At 42.0% G+C, this 24,111-nt stretch overlaps 1 protein-coding gene across 9 annotated transcripts in view; it reads left to right on the forward strand.

The window, feature by feature from the left end:
• CEP112 (centrosomal protein 112) overlaps window positions 1-24,111 on the forward strand; it is a 145,017-nt gene that overhangs the window by 43,803 nt on the left and 77,103 nt on the right. For all 9 annotated transcript variants that reach the window (XM_065034976.1, XM_065034980.1, XM_065034982.1 and 6 more), the window contains 3 exons: window positions 9,441-9,576; window positions 11,275-11,382; window positions 21,755-21,937. In XM_065034976.1, coding sequence (XP_064891048.1) covers window positions 9,441-9,576; window positions 11,275-11,382; window positions 21,755-21,937 — 427 coding nt within the window. The remainder of the gene's footprint in view (window positions 1-9,440; window positions 9,577-11,274; window positions 11,383-21,754; window positions 21,938-24,111) is intronic.

The following is a 24,111-nucleotide window of genomic DNA, read 5'->3' on the forward strand; positions in this document are numbered from 1 at the left end:
GGGATGGCAGTTATGATGGTTCTCACGTACCGCAAATAATGATGGGATTTGATTTAATGCTTTTTGGTTTGCGTGTCTCATACACAAAATAATACTTTCCTATGCCACTGAAATATGCCTTTCCTGAGTTCTTAATCTTCTATTGTGTAATGTGATTGAAGGAAACATTTTTTTCCAAGTGGCGTTAGGAGAAATGAGGTGTTACCTGCGCAGGTGCAGATGTTGTGACTGCAGGGTGGAGTGTCCAGGAGCACGCACTGTCTGCAGTTCAGCGCCTCGGAACGTTCTCCCTCTCAATCTTTGCCTTGTTTTTTAATATCTGCCCCCACAGCCAAATCTCAGCACTTTGCAAGTGGTTGATGATACAGAGCAAATGCTTAGCAGCTGGTTTATTGAAAGTCACTTAATAAAATTGTTTATTTACATAAGAAACTAGCAACACCTCCTTTCTCCAGCGCTTTGCTCCCCCTCCTCTGAACTTGTTTCCAACTCTCTGGGAAGAAAGAGGGGCTGAACTCGCCAGGACCCAGCAAAGCTGCTCCGATCTATGAGCACATTGGGATTTTTACAACAGTTTCTGAAGTGCGCACGTACGGTTGTCACAGTGTTTTGTGACTGGGGTTAGATAGCAGACCAGAACTTTCAAAGCCTTTTCAACCGAAGGCATAGTGGGGCAACGAAGATGATGAAGGGAGTGGAGCATCTCCCTTATGAAGAAAGGCTGAGGGAGCTGGGTCTCTTTAGTTTGGAGAAGAGGAGACTAAGGGGGGACCTCATTAATGTTTATAAATATATAAAGGGTGAGTGCCATGAGGATGGAGCCAGGCTCTTCTCGGTGGCAAACAATGATAGGACAAGGGGTAGTGGGATCAAGCTGGAGCACAAGAGGTTCCGCTTAAATTTGAGAAGAAACTTCTTCTCAGTGAGAGTGACAGACACTGAACAGGCTGCCCAGGGGGGTTGTGGAGTCTCCTTCTCTGCAGACATTCAAAACCCGCCTGGACATGTTCCTGTGCGACCTCACCTGGGCGTTCCTGCTCCAGCAGGGGGATTGGACTGGATGATCTTTTGAGGTCCCTTCCAATCCCAAACATACTGTGATACTGTGATACTGTGAGATGTTCAGTAAAATACAGAAATAAAAGTTATTTACGTTTCATCCTATAGAGCATACATGCACGTATTTTCTCTGGGAGTCCTTGGCATGAGAATCAGGGAATCAGTTGATTCCTCTTTGTGGATGGTGCCATGGAATTCCCTCACTGTAGAATTAAAAAGGCTCTTCAGTATTCCCACTATGATGGTTGTGTCAGTTCTTTATTCCTCCACAGGCTGATGCCTGACTCCTATCCAGGGGCTTTGTCAAGGATAGTTAATTGATACCAATATATCTTTTGAATTTCTATTTCTGTTTGTGGTACAGTTATTACTACTACAGGCTTTGTCTCAAAGTATCTGGTAAAAATGCATTTGCGTTTACTAAAACAAGTTGGGAAAATGCTGTTTTGGGAAGGAAATAACTTTTTTTTTTTTTGGTCTAAGTTACTCTTCTTGAAACCTTAGTTGTTTCTTTATTCAAAGGGCTTCTGCTTGTCATCTCCTCATGTGCTTTGCCAGTCACAGAATCCCAGAGTGTCAGGGGTTGGAAGGGACCTGGGAAGCTCATCCAGTGCAATCCCCCCATGGAGCAGGAACACCCAGATGAGGTTACACAGGAAGGTGTCCAGGCGGGTTGGAATGTCTGCACAGAAGGAGACTCCACAACCCCCTGGGCAGCCTGGGCCAGGCTCTGCCACCCTCACCAGGAACAAGTTTCTTCTCAAATTTAAGTGGAATCTTTTGTGTTCCAGTTTGAACCCATTACCCCTTGTCCTACCATTGGTTGTCACCGAGAAGAGCCTGGCTCCATCCTTCTGACACTCACCCTTTAGATATCTGTGAACATGAATGAGTCCCCCCTCAGTCTCCTCTTGTCCAGCTCCAGAGCCCCAGCTCCCTCAGCCTTTCCTCACACGGGAGATGCTCCACTCCCTTCAGCATCTTTGTTGCCCTGATAGGCCTTGAGGTGGCACCAAGGAGAAGTCGTTCCATCAGTTTCCCAGGGATGGAGGTGAGGCTGACCAGTCTGTAGTTACTCGGGTCCTCCTTCTGAGTCATTTGTTCCCTATCTGACATGGTCAGAAGACACATGGAGCTTGTCCTGAGGTTTTAAACTCTGTACCAATACTCGTAGAGCCTTAGGAGAACAGGTTTTACATCAGATTTACTCAAAAGATAGATGGCAGAAGGATATGCAGTAAATAGCAGTGAATATAATTTCATTTTAGTTTGCAGGTTACAGTTGCGTAATTTTGCGTTTACTATTACGTTGGATCCTGACATTTTAAAGAAGTTAAATTTGGACTTCCAACACATACAGAAATTATTTTTAAAACCCTGTGAGTTACGGTGGGTTTTGAGAATTTAATTATATCAAACCCTTTCAGAACTTTCTTTTTAAACAGCTGCTTCTTCAGGATACTGTAGGATGGATTGTAGTGGATGCACTGCCCGTAGTGGTCCATGTCATAGATATCATTGCATGCAGGAGAATATAACCACGTGATAATCATCAATACAGTGACAGATAAATAAATGGAGTGATAGCATCAACCACAAGTTGATTTTTTGTTCCTTTCTTGCTCCTCTATGTTGAATCCAGATTGTGAGTAATTGCTTGTTGTTGTTAATATTTTTAGGATAATTGCCTAAGTGTAGCTGTTTTCCTGAAGTTAATTCCATTTTTCCTTGAAAATGAAGTATTTGTGTGTAGAGGAATTCTTGTAGGAATGGAAAAGCTATTACTATTTAAAGCCGGAAATAATTAAAGAAATATGAGGAGCCATTGTCTTTAATTCCAAATGTTGCAATAAAGAACATTGTTAAGAGTTTATACTCGGGTTCATTGTGTTCATCGTTCTCTTTTATTAAACATTCGGTGTTGTCTCGTTACAACAGTTGCAATAGGATGAAAAAAGCAAACTCTGATTTAAACCCAGTGGTCGCGTTAAGTGGCTGAAGAGTTTGGATAGAATTTTACTTTTTAAAACAGAGCTGTGTGGGTTTTGTGGTGGTTTTTTTGTCTCTAAAATCCGTGGAAGAGCAGCCAGCTGTTCTCCACTTGGTGCTCGCTCTGAGCATCTGAAACCTTTTAGAGCAAAACCAGTCAAAGTTTCCAGCATATTGTAAACATTCCTGTAGCCCTGGCGAACATGCTGACATAACCCTCGCTCTAGGAGGCACCATGTAAAGTATGAACAGAGGACAGAAAAATGCGGTAGCTTTATTTAATAGTCTCGCTTAAAGGAAAGAAATAAAGTGTTCTATTAACTATTTACAGCCTTTCATTTTCTTTCGCCAGTTTCTCTGGAGACCTACTGGCGATAATGAAATATGGATTTAAAACGGAGCTTCAGTTGTACAAAAGAAAGTAACAGTTGATTTTAAATCCTTGTCTATGGGAACATTATGTCCCTCAAGATGGTTATAGAGATATCACATGACATCTTTTTAATAATAGCAACAAATAAGATAAGATAGAACTGTATGAAATGAGGAGTGTTGCCTTGCGCGATGAAGAGCGTTGGTGCATCATCCTCTAACACTTAGTCATAAAAATAGTTACTTTAAATATATAGAATGACAGAATGAATACTGTATCCTTGTACCTCATTATATAGAGGAGTGATATGGTTTGGTTTTGGACTCTTTACTAACTCAGAACTGGTGTTTGCTGGTGTAGCCGTGATTGTCCGAGGTGGATGAGAAGCAGGATTGGTGGGACAGTATTTATTGTATTAAGGGCTTTTTGACCCAGGGTTTTTTTATCAGCACCTCTTTGAAATAATAAACCTGGCATGCTTCAAGCTAAGGCAATTAGTTTGATGTTTCATGTAGAATTCTGTATTGGAAAAGATGGAGACAGTCTTAATACTGTTGTTTCATCTTGGTTGTCTTTGATTTGCCAACCAGTGTTGGCTCTTGCGCTCCTCACACGTCTCGGGCCGGTTGTTGTTGGTGTGAAGTGATTCCTCTGGCCTGGCTCCCCTCTGCTCCACCACCTCTCCCATGGTTTGTTCTTCAGATGGTTTATTTTATCCGCCCTCCAGCTTTCTGTGCCGCAGCCCCATTCTCTGATCCCTGTCTTTTCCTTCTTCGCACCTCTGCTCTGGGTATCTCATGAATCTATTGATTATCTGTGCTGCTGACTTGCTGGTCCACCTTTTAATTACAGCCTTGTCTCCTTTTATCTGAGCCATTATCAGCCCAGTCTCTCTCGTTCTCCCCTCCATGTTCTCCGTGTTGAGGTTGAACTGTCGTCTCCGCCCGTAAAAACCAGGACTATTAATTAATCTCTGTTCTAATCCTCCTCTCTTGATAACCGCGTCTCTTCATGTATGTGCGGTATCTAAATTTTGTTGGCAGTTTCTGCCGTGTCGAGCAAAATTATAACATTTTCCTTTCCAGCGTTTTAACTCACATCTCATTCATCATTTTGCAGTTGCTGTTTTTATTCTGTTTGCACAGCACCTAGCACAACAGTTCCCTGTCATTATTATAATGAGAAACAGTTATAATTATTATTAATGTGTTTAACCAGTGTCTAGTTAGTTTGTGAGCCATTAATTTTGAATGTAATGCATTATTCTTGTTTCACAGAAGTGTGATACTACACATGCGGAATATTATTTACTCTAAATTCATTAACAGCTCTAAGTAGTGGTTTAGTTTGTTAATGTTATCTCATGATTTATTTAAAACATAAGTATATAGTTTAAAATAATACAGTACAATTACTGTAAATATCATTCATTGTTATAGCTTTCCTGAAGGAATGCAGACCAGCTTTTTGATGTTAACATCTCAAATTATGCAAACTGTAAACAATTTATAAGTGGATTTGTTCTTTTTCTCATAAAGACAAGCTCATCTTATACTTAAAAATCAGGGAATGAAAGATAGAATTGTTCTCTACTTTATATTTTTGGCTTTGTGTCTTTGAAATCATGAAACAAGTTAGAATGCTTTCTAACAACTTCGAAATATTAAAGTGCCCAGGGACAGGATAGGGATGATGTTTTGAAGGCAATAAATATTTCAGCTTCACATTTCAGTCTTTCTTCTCCGTTCCTTTGATCTGGCTTTGGTTTAGTTATCATTCCGCTTGAATGACTTCACACTGTCTTTCTTCCTCTCCACACCAAAAAGAAGTGTTCTGCACATATTCCATATGTTGTAGGAGAGGCCTCGTTGTTCCTCGTTTGCTGGGAGTCGCTGCCTTGCACCGGGATGCTCCAACCGCAGCCGAGGTGGGTGCGTTGAGACCCAATATGTGCTGTACACAGCAAGCTCTTACTTCACATTGGTTCAAAATAGTGGAGCAGAGGAAGTAACATCATTTTGTGTGTATTTCTGAGAGTTGGGATTACTACTGAAGCTTTATTCTGTAACAATAAACAAAGCCAGCAACCCCTTCTTTCTACAAATTCATGGTACTTTAGACCTTAATACATTTTTAATGTAGCTGAAATAGTCTGCATTCTAGAAACTAAATTTAAGGGGTTGTTGTGTGGAGTGGTTTTTTAATGGTTATTGCACCCAGCTAAAAAGCGGTGTCGTGAATCTTGCATTTGCTGTAAATGGACAAACCGCTGTGCTCGTGTGGGGTCACCGTGGCGTGGAGAGTCAGGAGCAGGATCATGGGGTCACTAATATTTCCATATACAACATCATATATATCTGTCCTTAATCTGGATGGGTACTCATGTCTGTGGCTTATACACAGAAGATACTAAGGGAAATTTCCTGAATTTTGTTTTTGCATCAGCAGATCATATATGTTTTAATGGCAGTTATGTTTTTAGCTACTCAGCACACTGCGTATTATGTTGTCTAGTGAGGTGCATTCTCCTTTGTGAACATGTGTTTATATAGGTATTTTTTATATCTAAATAGACTATATAATTGGTGATAACTGATTTTGTTTCAACACAGATTAGTAAAAGAGTCGCTTTTTAATTTTGTTTGTCAACAAGTGAAAAGGAAAGCTGGTTAGAAACAAACACATGCCAGGTTCAGCTGCCTCCCAGCAAGCGAGTAGTTTGCCGTTTGGTGGGTAGTGAAGCAGTTTTCCCTCAGAAGCATTAATATTTGGGGAGGAGAGGCAAGAACAGGCAAAGCGCAGCAAATCTAAGTACGTGGGATCAGTGCATATGTGTAATGTGGGACGATCGGGGTGATGAGCCCGGCGTCCCCAGCAGATCTCAGCGTCTCCAGCGGGCTCGGCCATCGCTCTGCTCTCCTGTGCCGCAGCCTTACAGAGCAATGTTCATTTTCATCTACAGGCGTAAACCCAGAGCCATACCAGCCTGTGGCGGGCAGCAGATGAAGCCTCTTGTGGAGTCCAGCCTAAGGTTCAGAAACTTAGTGGCAGCAAGCATCCTTACCACAGAAATCCCATCCTCCGCTTTAGTGCTCCGCTAAGCTTAGTGCCAGCAGTACTTGAAAACCTGGCAAAGAATTTGCATAGTCACGAATTAAAGCCTGGTATAATTTCTATAGGAAAACAGAGGGATTTTCACAATCCAGTTATTTTTCCTATCACTGAAAACCTCTCTAAACTGCACCCAGATTTGCTAAAGGGATGTCGACCTGCAGCTCGGGCAGGGACATGTTTTGTACCCGTGAATGCTCACGTGCGGTCTAAAATGGTTTAATTTCTCGAGGAGGCTGCAACAGAGTCAGGTGCATCTCCCGTTCGTGTTTGCTGTTGGTCAGCCCATGTTTTCGTACCTGGGATGATGAGAACCCCATGGGGTGACAATGCTGGTTCATACCCCATCTGTGGGACATCTTCAGTTTATTGAGCCTCCCACGTAAATCACCTTGTGTTTCATTTACTTGCCTCGCAATGCTGTGATGTCTTTCTGTGTTTAGTTGTTACCCCTCGGAAGACAATTTACGAAGCAAGGAAAATATTTATGATGAAGCATGAAGAGGAAGTATGTAAGATGTTTATATTTGCCATTTATCAGGACACTTCAGAGCGCTGCTTTCTGAAATGGCAATTCTGGACTTCATAGCCAACTTTCACTGAGATGGTTTGTGCTGTCTAAGATTGCTAATTCTGTTGCCTTTATACACTGAAACAAGAGGAATTTGCTGCTTTTTAAATTGGGGCCAAGGAGTAAGTTCACCCTATTTTTATATTCAAGCCAGCTCAGCTTTAGGGGATTTAAGTGATGTAATTGTATTGTATTCGGCCCCACAACTCGTCCAACTGAAAAAAAATAATCTTCAAAGTGAATATTTTAGTGTTTCATGCAAGGCACATTGCTCAGTGTCTTGGGAAAAAGAAAAGGAAAGCCTTTCTTGTGTTTGTGAACCGGGGTCCATTGTTGTACATGTTTTCTAAGCTTCTGTACAAATCTTAACTGCACAAAATGTGGGGAGAGCTGGCTCCTGCATCCTGAAAAAATGAAGTTTTATTCCTGGTTATAATGAGATGTTGCATCTATTCATGGGATTAAGTCCTTTACAGAAAGGAAGGTGCATAAAACCAGATTGCTTAAAGTTTACATCGCAACATTTCCAAATAAAAATAGATTATTTGGGAAGAAGATGCATAAATTTGGAGGCTCACTAACAGCACAGGGACTGACATCTTGTCCTTTTACCTTCAGATTTGTTGCATTTCCATCTGACAGGACCGAAAACGTTGTTCCATTCTCTCTTGGCACTTATTACTGGGGATATGTTTGAATGAGCTTTGAGTTCTGATTGTGTTTCCAGTGTGGATTCCCAGTATTAGGTGTATTTTGCGGGGTGGGTGCCTGGAACTGAATTAAGGATCTTTGGGAGGAGGAGTCGAGGTTTTCCCCTCAGTGTTTCTTCCAAGGTGACACGGGGATCCCGTCCTCTCCTGCGGGTGTTCAGGGCTCAAAAGACGGTTCGACCTCTCAAATATTCTCTCCTGTGAAATGCTGGTAGATTTAGTTGTGGGAGAGGGGAACAACATTCAGTATCAAAGAGCTATTAACTTAAACATTGCTCTATTCAGCAGCTCCCTACTACGTGGGCTTCAGGGGGATAGTTGAACCAAACGCCTTTGTGGCTCAAACTGATGCACGTCTAACTCATTGGGCAGTTCATCTCAGTTTTAGCTGGTTCCGTGCTGTAGGTGCTATAGTAGCTGGTTCCATGCTATAGTAGCTGGTTCCATACTGTAGTAGCTGGTGCCATGCTGGCAAGGTGACAGACCAGATGAATTAGCTGCTCTTTTCCATCTCTTACATGTCAGATTCTTTGTTTTATATGCAAATAATTTCTGTCAAAATGGGAAATTTCTCATGAGGTCCTTCCTCTGTAAAATGAAATGTCAGCCTCAGGTCTGCTGGAATGTGTCTGCTGTTACAAAAGGCCGGTGGAGCCACCTTTGTCCATCGACCCCACCGTCGTGGTCCCCTGAGCTTTCGTACCAAGTCAGGCAACTCCGCTGATCTGTGATAATGGAAACGTGTCATAGGCCATTAACAACACCGCTTGATTGTCTTCCGTGCAAAGAATCACATCAACATTGCTTAAATGTTTCTGGATTGTCAGGTTTTTGGTCTGTGATGTATCAATAGGGTGGATATGCCTGTTTTTTATGTGTGTGTGTGTGTATATATATATATATATATATGCATCTATGTACACATAATGCTATACATGCATTACTTTTGATATACTATGATGTCTTAAGAAACCCAAGCCATTTTCTGTATATGTATTGACTTTAATATGTCAAATAGTATAGGCTGTTCGTATGAAGTATCTTTGCATAAAGATTTAACATCTGTCATTGCTTTAAAGGCTGAATAGATATTACAGCATTATGGGGTTCTAATAGATTAAGAAGGTACCATATGTCACGCATTACCCTGCTTTGCATTTTGATATATGTCAAGCGGTGAATAATCCTGCATCTTGTCTGAGCAAAGATGGCACTGGGATAATTGTTGTGTTTGTTTTTAATGGGAAAGGATGATCATGCTAACAGGAATTCATTTCAATATTGAGGGGGCAATATACTTTTAAAGGTGAGACTGAAAAACAGGGGTTATACAGCCGGGAGTAACCGATTCAGGTCAATGCAGACTTTGAAGATAGAGGTATTGTCGTAAGCCGTGAACGCCGTGTTTAGGTGTGCGAAATTCAACGGGAGCAAGTGAAAATAACTCCCGCCTCCTTCTATTCCCTTCTTCAAAGTGTCGTGGAGGGAAGTTGGGCAGGAGCTGGGCCAGGAAATGGAAATGCGAATACTATTTTAGATGGATAGGGTTAAAGGCCTCTCTTTTACACCAGCACACTTGTTCTTTTATTTGATACTTGAACTCTGAACATTTTCTGTGACTTTCTAGGGAGAAGGAGGAGCAGCTGGCGCGGGTGACAGAGGTACAGAGGCTGCAGGCCCAGCAGGCAGATGCTGCCCTGGAGGAGTTTAAGCGGCAGGTGGAGCTGAACTCAGAAAAAGTCTACGCTGAAATGAAACAGCAGGTGAGGAGGTCACAATGCCAGCCTTTCCGACAGTCTGTCTCAGTAGGATAGCGGATTCTGATCTTATAATGCCAGAAACATCCTTCACTCGAGAGTGCGACATCAAAATCTTTCACAATGTAGTGTCTTTGCCGGCAAGTCAGAAAGGGACGGTGGCGGCTGTTTCATCTTTCTAACAAAGCCGGAATTGTCATTGTTATAAAGATATCTGCGGTTATGAGACTGATTAGGGATTTTTCAGGAGTGAGAGTAGAAAGTGTTAGTTTATACACCCCCGTGGAACAACGGTTGTAATCTTCTCCTTAAATGTGTGTCTCTTCCTACTCTTTTCCCAACGACTCTGTCTTCCCTTAATGAGGTTTTGTAATCAGCAGGAGCCTAAGCAGGGGCAGAGCCGTTGTGGCTGCTGGTGGTCATGGGCAGAGGATGGAAAAATCCATTTTTCCGTCCCTGAAAATCAGTGGCAGGAATTTATGTAAAAATATTTTAGTCTTAAATTCCTTATGGCATTTAAATTCCTCATGGAATTGCCTGTGGGGCAAACAACAGCTAAACCGTTGTCCCTGGGATGGCACAAGCGCAGTGTGATGAGTGAAATAAGGACAAGCAACAGGTGATCAAGAAGACGGGGAGAAAAGGGAGGATTTCCTTGTCTCGCTCATGGGATCCTACAATTTTTATCACTAGTTTGGCTCTGTGATTTTTTTTGCCATCTGCTTCCTACTTTGTCAAGCTCATGATTATTCAGAGTCACCTGATGCCCACTGAAGGGCGAGTGGTACCTTTTTAACTGTAAGATCTGCAATTTTTCTAATAGTAACTAGGAAAAAGAGAAACAATCCATACACTCTACTTTAGATCTAGTGGTACTTTAGATCTAGTGGTACTTTAGATCTAGTGCTTCTTGGGTTTGGCAACTAATGATCAAGAGCCCTCGTTGCACTTGTAAGAAATATATGAATGTGGCCTAACGGGTAAAACGCTAAAGTTGAGACTTTGGTCTAGAAGTAATTGTTGAGTATGCACTGTAGCATAGGACAACATATATATAGTGTATATATATAATCATATATATGTAATTCTAATTTTTTTCCCTTGGGAACGTGCCTGATGTACAACTAACAGTTGTGCTTTTGATACAAAAGCCTTTGCTAATTGGGTTATGAAATCGGTTCCTTGATGCCGTGTGCTGGAATCTGTGGGACTCATTATTCATAGGCGATGACTATCTTCAGAGAACTTCACTTGAAGCCAAATAATTCTCTTTTAAGTTATTTTGCTGATTTAATGTAAGCTTACTTTGAATGTGGCGTTTGTGCACTGACTCACACATGATTTCACTTGGATTTCCACAGGCAATATATTTATAAGTGGAATATATTTGAGACTTAAATATGCCTAGAACTAAATATTCACTTAATTTTGATGGGGTGTTCACCAGTTTCAGGTGAAAAATGAGCCCATACGTTATAATCAAGGAGTGGCACGGTGTAGGTGGTCACTATATCCATAAGTAGATAAATACCTGGTATTCAGTGAATATTAATCTTCACTACACACAAATAGTATTATTATCATTCTCAGCAAGTTGTATTTGAGTCTTTGATGGTTTGCAAACAACTGTAGAGACATCAGGACGTTTTAAGCTATGCCTTTAAAAAAATAAAAATTAAATATTCCCTTTCTTTTTCCATGTAGATGGAAAAGGTTGAAGCAGATCTAAGCAAATCAAAATCGCTCCGGGAAAAGCAATCCAAAGAATTCTCATGGCAATTGGAAGAGCTGAAGCAAAGATATGAGCAACAGGTCAGCGGGTTTGTTCTGGGGCGGCTTTTCATGCAGTTGTAGGTCAGTTCCCACATCCTAATCCTCTTCTCGCTTTGCCTCCCTCTTCTTTGTGTAAAGGCAAAATGTATAGGTGTGCAGAGTTTGTGTGATGGGAAGAGCCTACATAGAAAATGTTGTTTCCTCTTTGCAATCCTTTGTACCTCTGGCTCTTACACGTTTTTTCCCAGGCTTACAGGTGGCAACACCTATTTTTGTAACGGCCACATGAATGTGTTATCTGTTTTTGTTCTTGTCAAGAAACAGCCTTTTATTCTTTTTTTTATCACTTTTTAACACAGGGAGCGTTCGTATGAATGTTTGTTTTGGCCCATTGGTAATGAATTTCTTTATTATAATGTGATTTCAGGTTGGGAAATATTCAGGAAACATTTGGGTGGAGACAAGAGACTTGAGTTCAGTAGCGTTGTGAAACGTAAAGGGAACAAAACATAAATAGCAGCAGGCAAATTATTACATGATATAGACTTGAGAGCTACACAGCTGACCCAGCCCATCGGACACTTGCACAAGGTGGTGTTTCAAGCATAAGCTTGAAGTTCTGTCTTATCCATGTTTTTGCAGGGATATAAGTTTCCATTTCCACCAGGAAATTCTATTCAAGAATTCCAGAGTAGTCCAGGTTGCAGAGATATTGGGGATTTTTGGTTTGGGGGTTTTGTTGACCTCATTTGCCAAAAGAACAGTAAGAATTCTATCTTTCCTGATTTAGTATGATCTCTGGAATAAAGACTAGAAATCAGAGATGTACTCACCACTATGTAATCATCAGTGGATCTTCAAATTATTTATTTATTGAAAGCCATTGCACTAATTGCTTGCAATAAAGGAGAGGAAGTTTGACTTGTCAATAGGTGGATGTAGTGAAGGGAGGACAGTGGGAAGCACTGGGGTGAGTTGGGCATCCACCTTAAGGTGCATTTTTTAATGGAATCTTATATTCACATCATTTCAGTGATATGATACACTCACTTTTCTTTGCAGTTCTCATCACTCGTAATGCATCTTTAAAGTCCAAATAAACATTTATTCAAAGATTTTGTTCCCAGGTTTAGGAACATGCTTTGTAGAGACAAGCACTAATCTGCAGTTCATCAGATGTCATGACAATCCTGTTCTGACCTACAAATGGTAATTTTTGCAACTTTTAGTGTATGTAGCAAGACATACTAAGCCATAGTTACAATCTTCTGCCAAATAATCTGCTGGTTTTGTGCACTCAAAGGAAATGATAATGCCTAGTAGTGTCATAGTTGTTTTCTTATATCATCATGCCTATAATTATATATTCAGTGCTTATGGAGACTGGATCAAAAAATCCCAAAACAACAACAAACCAGAACAAACCTACAAAAAACAACAACAAAACCCACAAACGAGATGAATGTGAAACTTGTTTTGGTGACTCTTTCTACGCTGATATTCTCTAACGGTGTTGATAATGTGGCAAACATCAGTGAAAGCATTTTCTGCTAAGAGGAGATGTTTACTGCTTCACTTTTTGTATTTAGGAAAACTACTTTTAACTGTAGGAAAGAACAGGTAGACTCTGTAAAACGTCAGTGAAACGCAAAGCAAGGTTTTCAGCACTAAACAGCAAAACAATGAGAGTCTCAGAAGAATTTTCAGAGGAATCCTGCTCATGCTCTTTTCAAAATGTATTTCTCTTCGTCCTTCATTTGGAGTGTTCGTTGAAAACTTGCAAACATGACAAATCTGTGACCCTTCCAGCAGGTTGTGCTGGGTTGTGGTTGGAAACGTTCGTTTTGCATCGTCACTTCTGCAGTACAAAGCTCCTCCGGCCGCACAGCGTGAGCTCCGCTCTGCCGCTCTGAACGTTTCCTTTCCACAATTCCGGCTTCTCTTTCTCTCTGTTATTCTCTATTTATGCTTCAGAACTTCTAAACCCTTTTTAAAGCAGACTTTTCCTTGCCTTGTTTTACTGCATATTTGTTTGGTGGTTACTTGGGGAGGAAAAGACTGATTTAAACTCTTAAATGGAGCGGTGAATTAGAATTGGTGTGTTTAAGCAGGGCTCCAACAGACTTCTAGTGGGGAAATAGTCACCCAACCAAAAACCAATGACTCGAGTTACCTGGGAAATGCAGTAATTGCTTTGAGATGTTTTGCCTTAAGTGTCTGAATCAAATTGTCGCATTGAATTTATACAGAAAGGGAAGGAAAATTGACCTTCAGGTACATTTTGTGTAGTGGTGAAGTAGCACTGGGCACCACACCGGACAGTTCAGTTGCCCATGAATTTAATCAAGTTGGTAATGAAGAACCAAACGAACTGATGTGTTATCACATTCTCCAGCCTGAGAAACATCTTGTAAGTGCAGGAACTGGAGAGCTGAGGTCGGACCTCTCTGCTGTATGTGCTGGTTGCCTGTGCTTCGCAGGGCTCCCCGGGAGTTTTAATTTCAAAGAGATGACGGGGCTGGAAAAGGTCTGTTGGTTGTGGGGCTGAAAGGTTGCTCTGCCAACACATCAGATATACTGATAGATATTGGTATTTATCTGATAATTAAATCAATTAATAAATAAACTGATATATATTTTATATTATTTTTCTTGAAAAAGAATTAGGGAAAAAAACCATACAAGGCCATGACAGTTAATATTAGTATTTTCAAATTAATCGAATGCATTAACAAAGCAAAGAAGCAGCTTTGGATCTCGCAGTATTTGGATCCGGCTCCATCTGATTCAGCGCCGCTTTCTTTTGAAGTATCCACTGAGAACACTCTCAGACAGAAACCGGGGGCTTTTTTTTCCTTTCTTTAAACATACTTTAGCTCAACTTTGTTCTACTCGCAGCTGTTAGATTTGAAAGTATATTTTGCAGAACAGCCCCGCTCCGTCGGCGCGGCAGTTCCTATCTCTGGGAGCAGCTGCTCCCGGCACTTCAAAGCCGGTGGACACCACAGCGAAGGCCTCGGCTTTTCCTGCCTTTGAAATGGCGCCGGCATCCACGGTCGGGCTTTATGGCACCGTCAGCACAGGAAAAAAGGTTGTTTGGTTTTTTTCACCCCCTCCCTTTTTGCTTTTATTCCACTTCTTTTTTTTTCCCTTTTCCTCCTCGCTTTCTAATGACATCCTCGGTTTAGCCCAAAATACCTGGGAAGCGTTTCTGCTGAAATAGTTTTCCAAATGTTGGAAAGAGCGTGTGGCCAAACATTGCATAATGGATTTTAGGCAGGTGAATGTGACAGAAAACTTAGTGAATGGGCTTTTTTTTCCCCATATCCGTGTCGCTTGGGCAGGGACCTGGGGATCCTGGGGACAGCAGGGTGACCGTGAGCCAGCACTGGGCCCTTGTGGCCAGGAAGCCAATGGTACCTGGGGTGGGTTAGAAGGGGGTGGTCAGTAGGTCAGAGAGGTTCTCCTGCCCCTCTGCTCTGCCCTGGGGAGACCACACCTGGAATATTGTGTCCAGTTGTGGCCCCTCAGTTCCAGCAGGACAGGGAACTGCTGGAGAGAGTCCAGCGCAGCCACCAAGATGCTGAAGGGAGTGGAGCATCTCCCGTGTGAGGAAAGGCTGAGGGAGCTGGGGCTCTGGAGCTGGACAAGAGGAGACTGAGGGGGGACTCATTCATGTTTACAGATATCTAAAGGGGGAGTGTCAGGAGGATGGAGCCAGGCTCTTCTCGGTGACAACCAATGGGGTAATGGGTACAAACTGGAACACAAGAGGTTCCACTTAAATTTGAGAAGAAACTTGTTCCTGGTGAGGGTGGCAGAGCCTGGCCCAGGCTGCCCAGGGGGTTGTGGAGTCTCCTTCTGTGCAGACATTCCAACCCGCCTGGACACCTTCCTGTGTAACCTCATCTGGGTGTTCCTGCTCCATCAGGGGATTGCACTGGATGAGCTTTCCAGGGCCCTTCCAACCCCTGACATTCTGGGATTCTGTGGGCACTTTGTGAGAGCCCGTGTCTCAAGCTGTGGTGCATGGTGGAGCGGGATGTCACGTAGGGACATTTCGCAGCAGAATCAAGTATGTTCTCACCTTCATTTTAAGCAGGTTTTTATAAATTGCCTTGTATGGAACACTTTCAGTGAACTTCTGGAGATCTTAATGTTTGAATGACATTCGCTTGTCCTTTAAGGCAGAAAAATACAATGACAGAGCACTATGATCACTGTTGCACCCGTGTTTTGCTATCAATAGTTGAAGTATTAGAACTGACTGTGGAAAAATATGAGATGTAAAACTAATAAGAGACCCAAAGTCTGTGAAATTTCATTTTCCTAGCAGGGAGAACACACTACAGAGCAGTTGATGAGTTATTGTGATAGTGGGATGATGTTACTTGCTGCGTTATGGACGTACCTTCTGACTTTGGGGGCCAACCTGAATGTATAAATATGCCTTTTGGTTTGGTTTGTCTTTTCTCTAATAGTGTTAATTCCATTTTAAACTAATAATTTTTCATGCTTCTGTAGCAAAGTGGAAAGCTGTTACGTGGTAGCTGAAGAATCTGCCTGCATCTCAGGAAATCCTTTCTTGCAACATTTATTGTTGGGTTCTGACTTCCGTAACCCTTGCGAGGGAATAATTAGAGTTGTTTTCTTGTCCTATTTAGCCAAATAGGAAAGAAACGGGACACCCTCGGAAATATTTGACTGCGTATTTAACAAAATTGCTTTGAAATTGGTTACATCCTAGCTTTTCTTGTGGTGTTCCTCAGCCACACCAATGTTCCAGGTGTTTCTTAGCTGGACTTTAGACAGTCCAGTTGTATTCAGACATTCACCATCCATTTTTAGTATGCTGGTTTAGTTATAAGGACTCAGTCTTTGTAAAAAGCTTTGTTCCTCTCCTCTTTGTCTATAGCCCAAGATAATTGAAATAGAGTCTGTTCTTGCATGGAGGCCAAACGAGCACATTTGCAGAGGCTCTAAATTTTTCATGTCATCAGCAACAAGCTGCATAAATTTCATTTAATAAATTAATCTAGGATGCATAAATGTTTCCTTTGAAGCATCCTAACACAGAGATGAATGCCATTCGCGCAGAATATCTGAGGAATAGTTTCTTCAATCGTCAGCATCAACTTTTTGCTTTATGATACAGCTAAAACTCGCAAATGGGAAAAGGGTGTGAATTTAATCTCCAAGAGAAGAGTGGGTGGAAATCATCTCGCTGTTCCATTGCTGTTTATGGAATTGTTAACCCGGCAGATGGGTATTTGCACTGTAAATGCTATACCAGAACCTGCTGCATGCAGGCATTGCAGTGACTCAAGGTTATATTAGTTCGGATAATAAATATTTCTATTCGCAGAGCCCGTTGGCTTTACTGGAGCAGGCGGGAGGGGAGCGGGACCTCCTGATGTTCATCTCGGCGCTGAGTGGGGTTTAATCGCAGGGAAGCAGCTTCATTTCCAATATGTTGGCGATTTGAAATCAAATTTACTCATGGCAGGAGGATGGGGAAGATAGGAGGATTGAGGTGAGGCTTGTGCTGCCTGTTCTTTAAAAATATTACAATTCTGGAAGGCCTTTATAAGCAAAAATTTCCGGATCAGGTGTATCATTTTATATCCCTAGTGAGAGCACTCGGGTATATTGTTGTAGCAGGGAGGATAAATCAAACTGCGGTTTGGCTACAGACCAGCTCGTCTCTTCTAGAGAATTTCTTGCACTTCTTAGTTTGCAGTTGAAATACAGTTATTAGCGGTTGATTAGAAGGTGAAGTATAACAGGAAACACAGTCATGCCAATTAAATTATTGCAGCCTGCAATGAAATAGAAAGTAAAATGCATTTGCAATGCATGTACATTACCCTATATATATTTGCTACTTCAGTGGTAATATATGGTTCTGCACTGATGTATTTTTCACTGTCCCACTTGCCCTCGGCTCGTTACAACCCTTTTATCTTGGGAGTACTTTGCGTGTGAAATTATAGCAAAATCTCCAAAAAATGCGTACTTTTAAAATCCACATGATTTATCTGCCGCACGGTAGTTCTGGTTTGTTTGCTCCCTCGCCTCGCAGCCAAGATTCCTCTTTTCTGCCCAAAGTTATGCTAAGCCAGAGCCCAGCGTGATTAATACTCGATCCTCCAGCCTGTTAGATCAGATTACTTTTAGAAGCAGTGTATTTGCAGAGATGGGTAATCCCCATATCCTCATGAAACACATTTATTTATAGGCTTAGGAGACAGAAAACGCTGGATTCTACCAGAGTTGTAATTTGGGGGTAGATCGTGTGTTGTGTACTGTGCTGGGCAGAGGTTGGGGCTGGTTTTGAGCACAGCAATGGTAATGAAGACACCCGATTTACAAACACCTATAAGGTAGAATTGCTGAAAAATAGACATGCTATATGCATGCTGTACGAGGGAGTTTCATTCAGTTCTTTGCCACGACGTGTATAACTTATTGGTGGCTTCGCCAGCCCTCAGAAGTTCAGTCATACCCAAATAGCTCTAATAAAATCATCCTGCTGTGCAAGGCTCTATTTTATATAAGTGTTACTTAGAATATTTCTGAAATTGTGGACATAAATTTACATGAATTTTCATACTTTGGCGTCAAATATTTATTGTAGCAGCTACATTTTTCAAAGAGGGAGTGAGCTAACTAATTTCCTTTCCCTCCTTTGGGGACTATAAAAAGAATTTCAAAGGCATACTTGTTCTTGAGAACAAGTCGAAATTGTTCTAAAATTGAAAGCCTAAACTTAGTGTGTGATGTAGAAGCAAAAACTGGTTAGTAGAAGGTCTTGTCTATATTAGGGACTTTAAAAAGGTATTTGCTGACGTTGATTATATTACAAGTGTTTGGCTTCTGAAAATATCTCCTACAATCAGCAGACTGTTTACTGTAGATCGTTGTTCTTCAGATGTACAAACTGAACCAGCGCTAACAGCAGCGCGATTTCACTTTAGGTCTTTATTAGATTATCTCTCGTTTTAGCAGGTTGGTCAGAAGCTGCTCCACGTTTGGGTGCAGTTAAGTCGGCCTTAGGCCATCGCTCATCGGCAGCTCCGGTGTCGTGTCCTGGGCACGACTGGCATCGCCAGCTTGTGCGTGTTTATGGCAGTGAATAGCATGAGATAGTCACAGTTCTTGGGTTAATCTTGTTTAGCTTTTTATTATGAATTTTGTCTTCTCTTTTCTCCGCAAGAGTGACAAAATGTTAAATTTCAGTTAAAAGCAGAGATTTAAAATAAATGTTGTAAGTCTGGTGGTGGCTTAGTAAACCAGCTGGGGGCTGCTGCCTTGAATATGGTTCTATCCCACCGGTGCAGAAAGAATTAAAAAATGAAGAATTAATGCAAGGGGAGATAATGATTCTAAAATACTTGTGTGTTACTTGGTAATAAGTGTTTCATGACCCCGTAGCTCTGTGGGGTCAGACAGTCCTTGTTTTAGTGTCCAGGCCATGGTGGGAGGCAGGAACAGATGCACAGAGAATAAGAGAATCTCATCTTTGGGATAACAAAATGAGACAACATCTAAGTCACAATGTATTCGATCTCATTATGGTAATATGGCGTGCACTATTATTTAATTAATGTATCTTTTCAGTGTTGCCATTAATTTCCATTGTGAATATCGTGTTGCTTGTCTGTCTGGAGCGTGTGGCTCCTACACCCGTCTGTCTTTTAGACACTTATGTACTGAATTCAAGCGGACATTTGTAATCTGCTGAAGTGCAAAGCATCGAGGGGCGAATGCAGAAAGATCTCAACATGATACAATTTTTAAAAGAGGTGGTTTTGTTATATCATTCATAAAAGCGCGCTCTACCTCAAAGAAGAGACAGAATCCATACTGATTTATGAGGAATTAATATATTTTTCATGCGGCTTCCTGTGATGAAGTCCTCTTGTTGCTGAAAAACAGCATGGTTTGGTTGGTTGTTTTTGGTGGGGTTTTTTGTTGGTATACATTGATTTATTTGTTTTCCTTTATAATAAGACCCAACAACAATAGAAGAACAAGAGAGAGGGAGGAGTGGAAGAGAAACCACAGTGCCTGGCAGCAGTAGTGAGGAGAACAGGAGGTTCAGTGGGTGTTTGGCAGTGCAATCAAATGGCCACTCTGTCACTTCACGGTATTTGTACAGAAAACCCACGTTTTGTTGGTTACGAATGTGAAGTACTTGTTAATATTCATTAGGGAAGATGGTTTTCTAGGTCTTTGAACTTGCGGTCCCCATTCTTTCTCTCTTTTCCTGTCTCTCCACCTCTGCTCCCTGCCAGAAACCTCTGAAGAGCAAAACAAAGCCATCACGGGGAATACTTTGCTTTGAGGGGATCTTTCATCAACAGATTTGCCTTTTACAAACACCTCCCCTCACGCTGCCGCCCTTTCTGTTTCCACGTCCAGACCGGGGGGCCGCCCCTCCTGCCTGCACAAGGACCGGTCCCTATTAGCTCTTTCCACCTCTGTAATTCAAAACCTTTGCATCTATAGTAGAAATGCTGTAAGTGAAGAGATTACGAAACAAAACTGTAATTGCTTTGGTCGGGTAAAGTGGTGTCGTACGTGGGTTGAAGAAGCAGGGTCCATCTCTTGCCCCCTGTGGGCACATGTTCTCTGTGCTGCTGCTTCTTGTCTTAGTTTAAAAAAGTGGAAACCCAAATAATTGAAGTTCCTCCTAACAAGCGCTCTTACTGCGGACCTTACGTGACACAATCAGCTGAAAACCCAGGAATTAAGAAAATGTTTGAATAAAAAGACCTCTCCTGTTGACACCATCGCTTTTTAATCAGGTCTGATTTATGAAAAACTGCTAAACATTTTTTCCTGTACTAAGGCAAGGCTTTACAATTACTTTAGGGAGCAAGAATTCTTTCATTTAGACACACTAAGGACACCAATAGATGTGAAAAGGAACCAGTTTTGTACATAAACCTTGGGCAAAGCCCTGACTTAAAGAACTTTGTGTAAGGATCCCAGGCCCAGTACACATAATATATGCCTCCTGGGGGGTTAACTCCTTCAGGGACTTCAGAGTTTTGTTAATGAGCTCTTTAGTATTATTAAATAATGTAGATATGTTAAACCGTAGAATATTGCATGTGTTCTACTTGCTCCATTTTCAGGAGGCCGCTGCCGGCTGCAGCACGGCCGACATATTTTACTTTTAAACCCGGGACACGCCGACCCATAGTTCCACAAAACACGTTCTTCTGGACTCCACGTCAAATTTTAAACCCCGAAAGCCGCGCCGAGGGCTAATATCATCCCTGAATTGAATGCTACAGCTTTAAGATAAGGTGCCGGCGCGTTCTCGGCGCACACGCAGCCGGCTCCTCCCGTTCGCTCCTTTTTCTCACGCTGCAAATAACCCACCATATAAAGATAAGAGCATTTATTTTCTCTTTTTTTTTCCCCTCCTCGCCCCCCTCCCCTCTCTCCGAAATCCACCAAAACTGAAGAAAAATCCAAGTGACTGTTCTTAGCAGCTGTGTGGCCCGGGGTTCAGTGGGGAAGCGGCTTCCTGCCGTCCCTATTCATCACCTGCTTCAAAGGCGGCCTGGCGCGCAGCGTGCAGGCCAGGTAGGGTGCCATTGTGCGCCGGCGGGGGGATTAGTATCAAAGCCGCGGCGACCAGGCCCTCGGTCTGGGGCTGCCATTCAGGCCGGCGGAGAGAGGCTCAAACCGGCCAAGGTCACAGCATCCAGTGTGGTGCGGACTGGGAAAAAGGATCCTGAGAATTGAGACGGGGCTTCTTCTGAAATCATGGCGCAAGCTTGCGGCACAGCAGGTGCCCTTCTGGAGCACATAGATCTGTTTATGTTGGGGTAGCGTAGCTGACAACGGGATAATAGAGCTTTGTTTTTTATAATTTTCTTTCTCTTTTTATTATTTTGTTTTATTTTATTATTTTTTTTAACGACAACTGTATATACCCCAGCGTTGAAGAGCTTTCGCTTTGGAAATCATAAAGAAATCTTTAAAAGACTTAATTGCTGGGGTGGGGGGTTGCCTGTATATACTTAAACGAAGGGGAGAGCAAGCTGGCGATTAACCATTTAGGAACCTCAGCCCGATGAGCAGCAGCAGGATGCGGGGCGACCGTACACAGAATGCGACAATGCAATTGTTTTCTTTTTTCCCCGTACGCTCCGACATTTGTACCAACAAATTGGTTAAGGATGCGCTGGATTTGCTCGGTTGTCTCCATTGTTGGAATTGTCTGGAGGAATTCTGTCACGCTAAGGGGTGGCTTTTTAAAAGGTGAGGTAATAGTGACGTAAAAATAAAATTGCCAACTTGATGAAATTAAGGGGAAAATTAAGCTGTAGACGAGTTGTCATGACGACAAGGATGTTCTATTGATGAACTGTACTCCTCCCTGTCCAATCAGATAGTGGAGCTGAAGCTGGAGCATGAACAGGAGAAGACGCACCTATTCCAGCAGCACAACGCAGAGAAGGACGGTCTGGTCCGAGACCACGAACGGGAAATCGAGAAACTGGAAAAACAGCTCCGCGCTGCCATGGCAGAGCACGAGACTCAAACCCAAGAATGCCGGAAACGAGACGGCCAGGTAACGATCAATAGCGTTTGAAAGGCGTACGCTTATTAGAAAAATGCTAATAATTAGTGTTTCCTGTTTGCCAGCATTGTTGGTGATGCACGCTGTGTGAGCATTTGCGAAACTGGCACATAAACGTGATTTTGGTTTTCTTTTTTCTTTCTTTCTTCTTTTTTTAACCCGCTTTCCCCCCTCCCTTCCCAGTGCTGAATAGGGCTTTAACTGCAAAAACCACAGGTAGCCAGATTAAAAATCCCATGGTGCGCTATAACTCGGCCTATTTATAATCTTGTCTCATTTTCTTTCATGATGGATTTGTTTAAGAAAAAAAGGTATCTGTTCTTCTCCCCCCCCAAGCCCTCACACTCACCCCTCCTTTTCTCCTTCCTGCCCAAATCCATATGAATTATATCTGCTTCATTCGTATGCTTTTTGTTTGTTTGTTTGTTTTAAATCTCTGCAGGTAACTCACAAATGGCTTTATTTCATTTTGCTCGTGTCTTTATGTTTCAGCTTTGTATTCTAGATTTGCATTGTGTGTTTGGCTACGTATGTCGGCTGTTTGATAAGATGATGTGGGTTTGGGGTTGCTTCCCATCACGTTTATTTTCCTCCACACGCACGCACCCCTCCCATCCTCCATCTCTGTGGTCACTGTTGGAAGCCATTTGGCAGAATAACCCCCAGCTGGGGTAGCATTTGACTCTTCAAACTTCTAGATGAAATGCGCACTGTCAGCATGGAAAACGATCTTTATGAGTTTTCAGCTCAAAAACCATCTTATTGCATTTTTTCAATATATTTTGTAAAGATGGCATGGTATATTTTCCTAAGAGCCTATACTACAAAGGCCTGCGATGGCAATATTTAAAAAATTAAGGTGATTTCTGTAGTTTAGAGCACATTCAGAAAATAATCTTTACTGATCAGCATTAAAATTACTTATCATGCGTGGATTATTTTATACCCAAACTGGACATTTTGGTGAAGCATCTTTAACGACGTACGTTTTCCGCGCACCACCGCCTTCCCCATGAGATGTAAGACACTGACATGGAGGCATTTTCTCTCTACTTTCTGTAGACTAGTAGGCTCTGTCTTTTACTGGCAACTATAATATAGCTAAGTGAAGCTGAATATTTAATTCTAGTTTGTTGTTGTTACCTTTGGATGACTCAGACTCTATCAAAACCCGGCTTTACTAAATCTATTGGAAAACAAACAGCTTGTAGGGGGAGGATGAGGGACATATTGCAGAGCCTGGACTTATTTCTCCATTACCACCATTACGGTTTTCCAGGGAAAACGAGAGATACTTTTGTGGGAATGCTTGGGAAGAGCATATTCAGGTGCCTTCTGAAAAATTAAACCTTCCTCTTTATTCTCCACTTTGTAAGAGTGAAGGAAGATTTAAATTGTTGAAGGGATTGGGTTTTATCTTTGCATTGTTTTTCCTTGGCCCAAGGTAGATGCATCTTAACCATCTAACGAGTGGCGGGTGCCTGTTCCAGGTTGTCGTCCTCTCACCTGCATTCCTGGCGTTGTGTTTGCGTGCAGAGCTGTAGCACTCGAAAATACAGCTTTAGAATTATATAGAATCCTTCTGTCTACCCGCCAGCGTTCACCGCAGTTGTAGTATTGCTCTGTATAACGCTGGGTACAAAGGTAAAGGGACCATTTTAAGCAAATTCAGAGGATCTGGGAGGTGTTTGTTAATCTATCTCGCTCTGTTTCGTTCTGTTGTGGGTCATTTCTGGCAAAGATTGGAGCCCAATTCTGGGTGTGATTTCTATGTGCAGTAGGGTATATAATGCTACTATAGGTGCATTGTAGAAAGCTGGAAATTATCGCAGCTATTAGGAAAATCTGAACAGTTTGAATAGCAAAAACTTTGGCCTTTTTACAGGGCTTTTCTTTGTAGTTTGAATATCCCTGTACAGGCATTTCAACATCGCTGCCATGAGAATGACATGTAAATCAGGGAGGAAAATGCGGGTGCCTTTGACTGGAAGAGCTGTTGTTTATTTAAATTCTGTAAGAGTCTATCAGCTTTCAAGGACGCATATTTTTTCCATTTTGGAAAAGAAATTGTTCTTCGTTCCTTCCTCTGGCCATTGTATTAGAATTCGCTTTTGTCTTTGTAGCGAGCGCAACAGACAATCCTGGTGTTTCTTATGGAATTGCGG

This window comes from Columba livia, chromosome 18 (genome assembly GCF_036013475.1).
Source record: "Columba livia isolate bColLiv1 breed racing homer chromosome 18, bColLiv1.pat.W.v2, whole genome shotgun sequence".
Classification (NCBI taxonomy): domain Eukaryota; kingdom Metazoa; phylum Chordata; class Aves; order Columbiformes; family Columbidae; genus Columba; species Columba livia.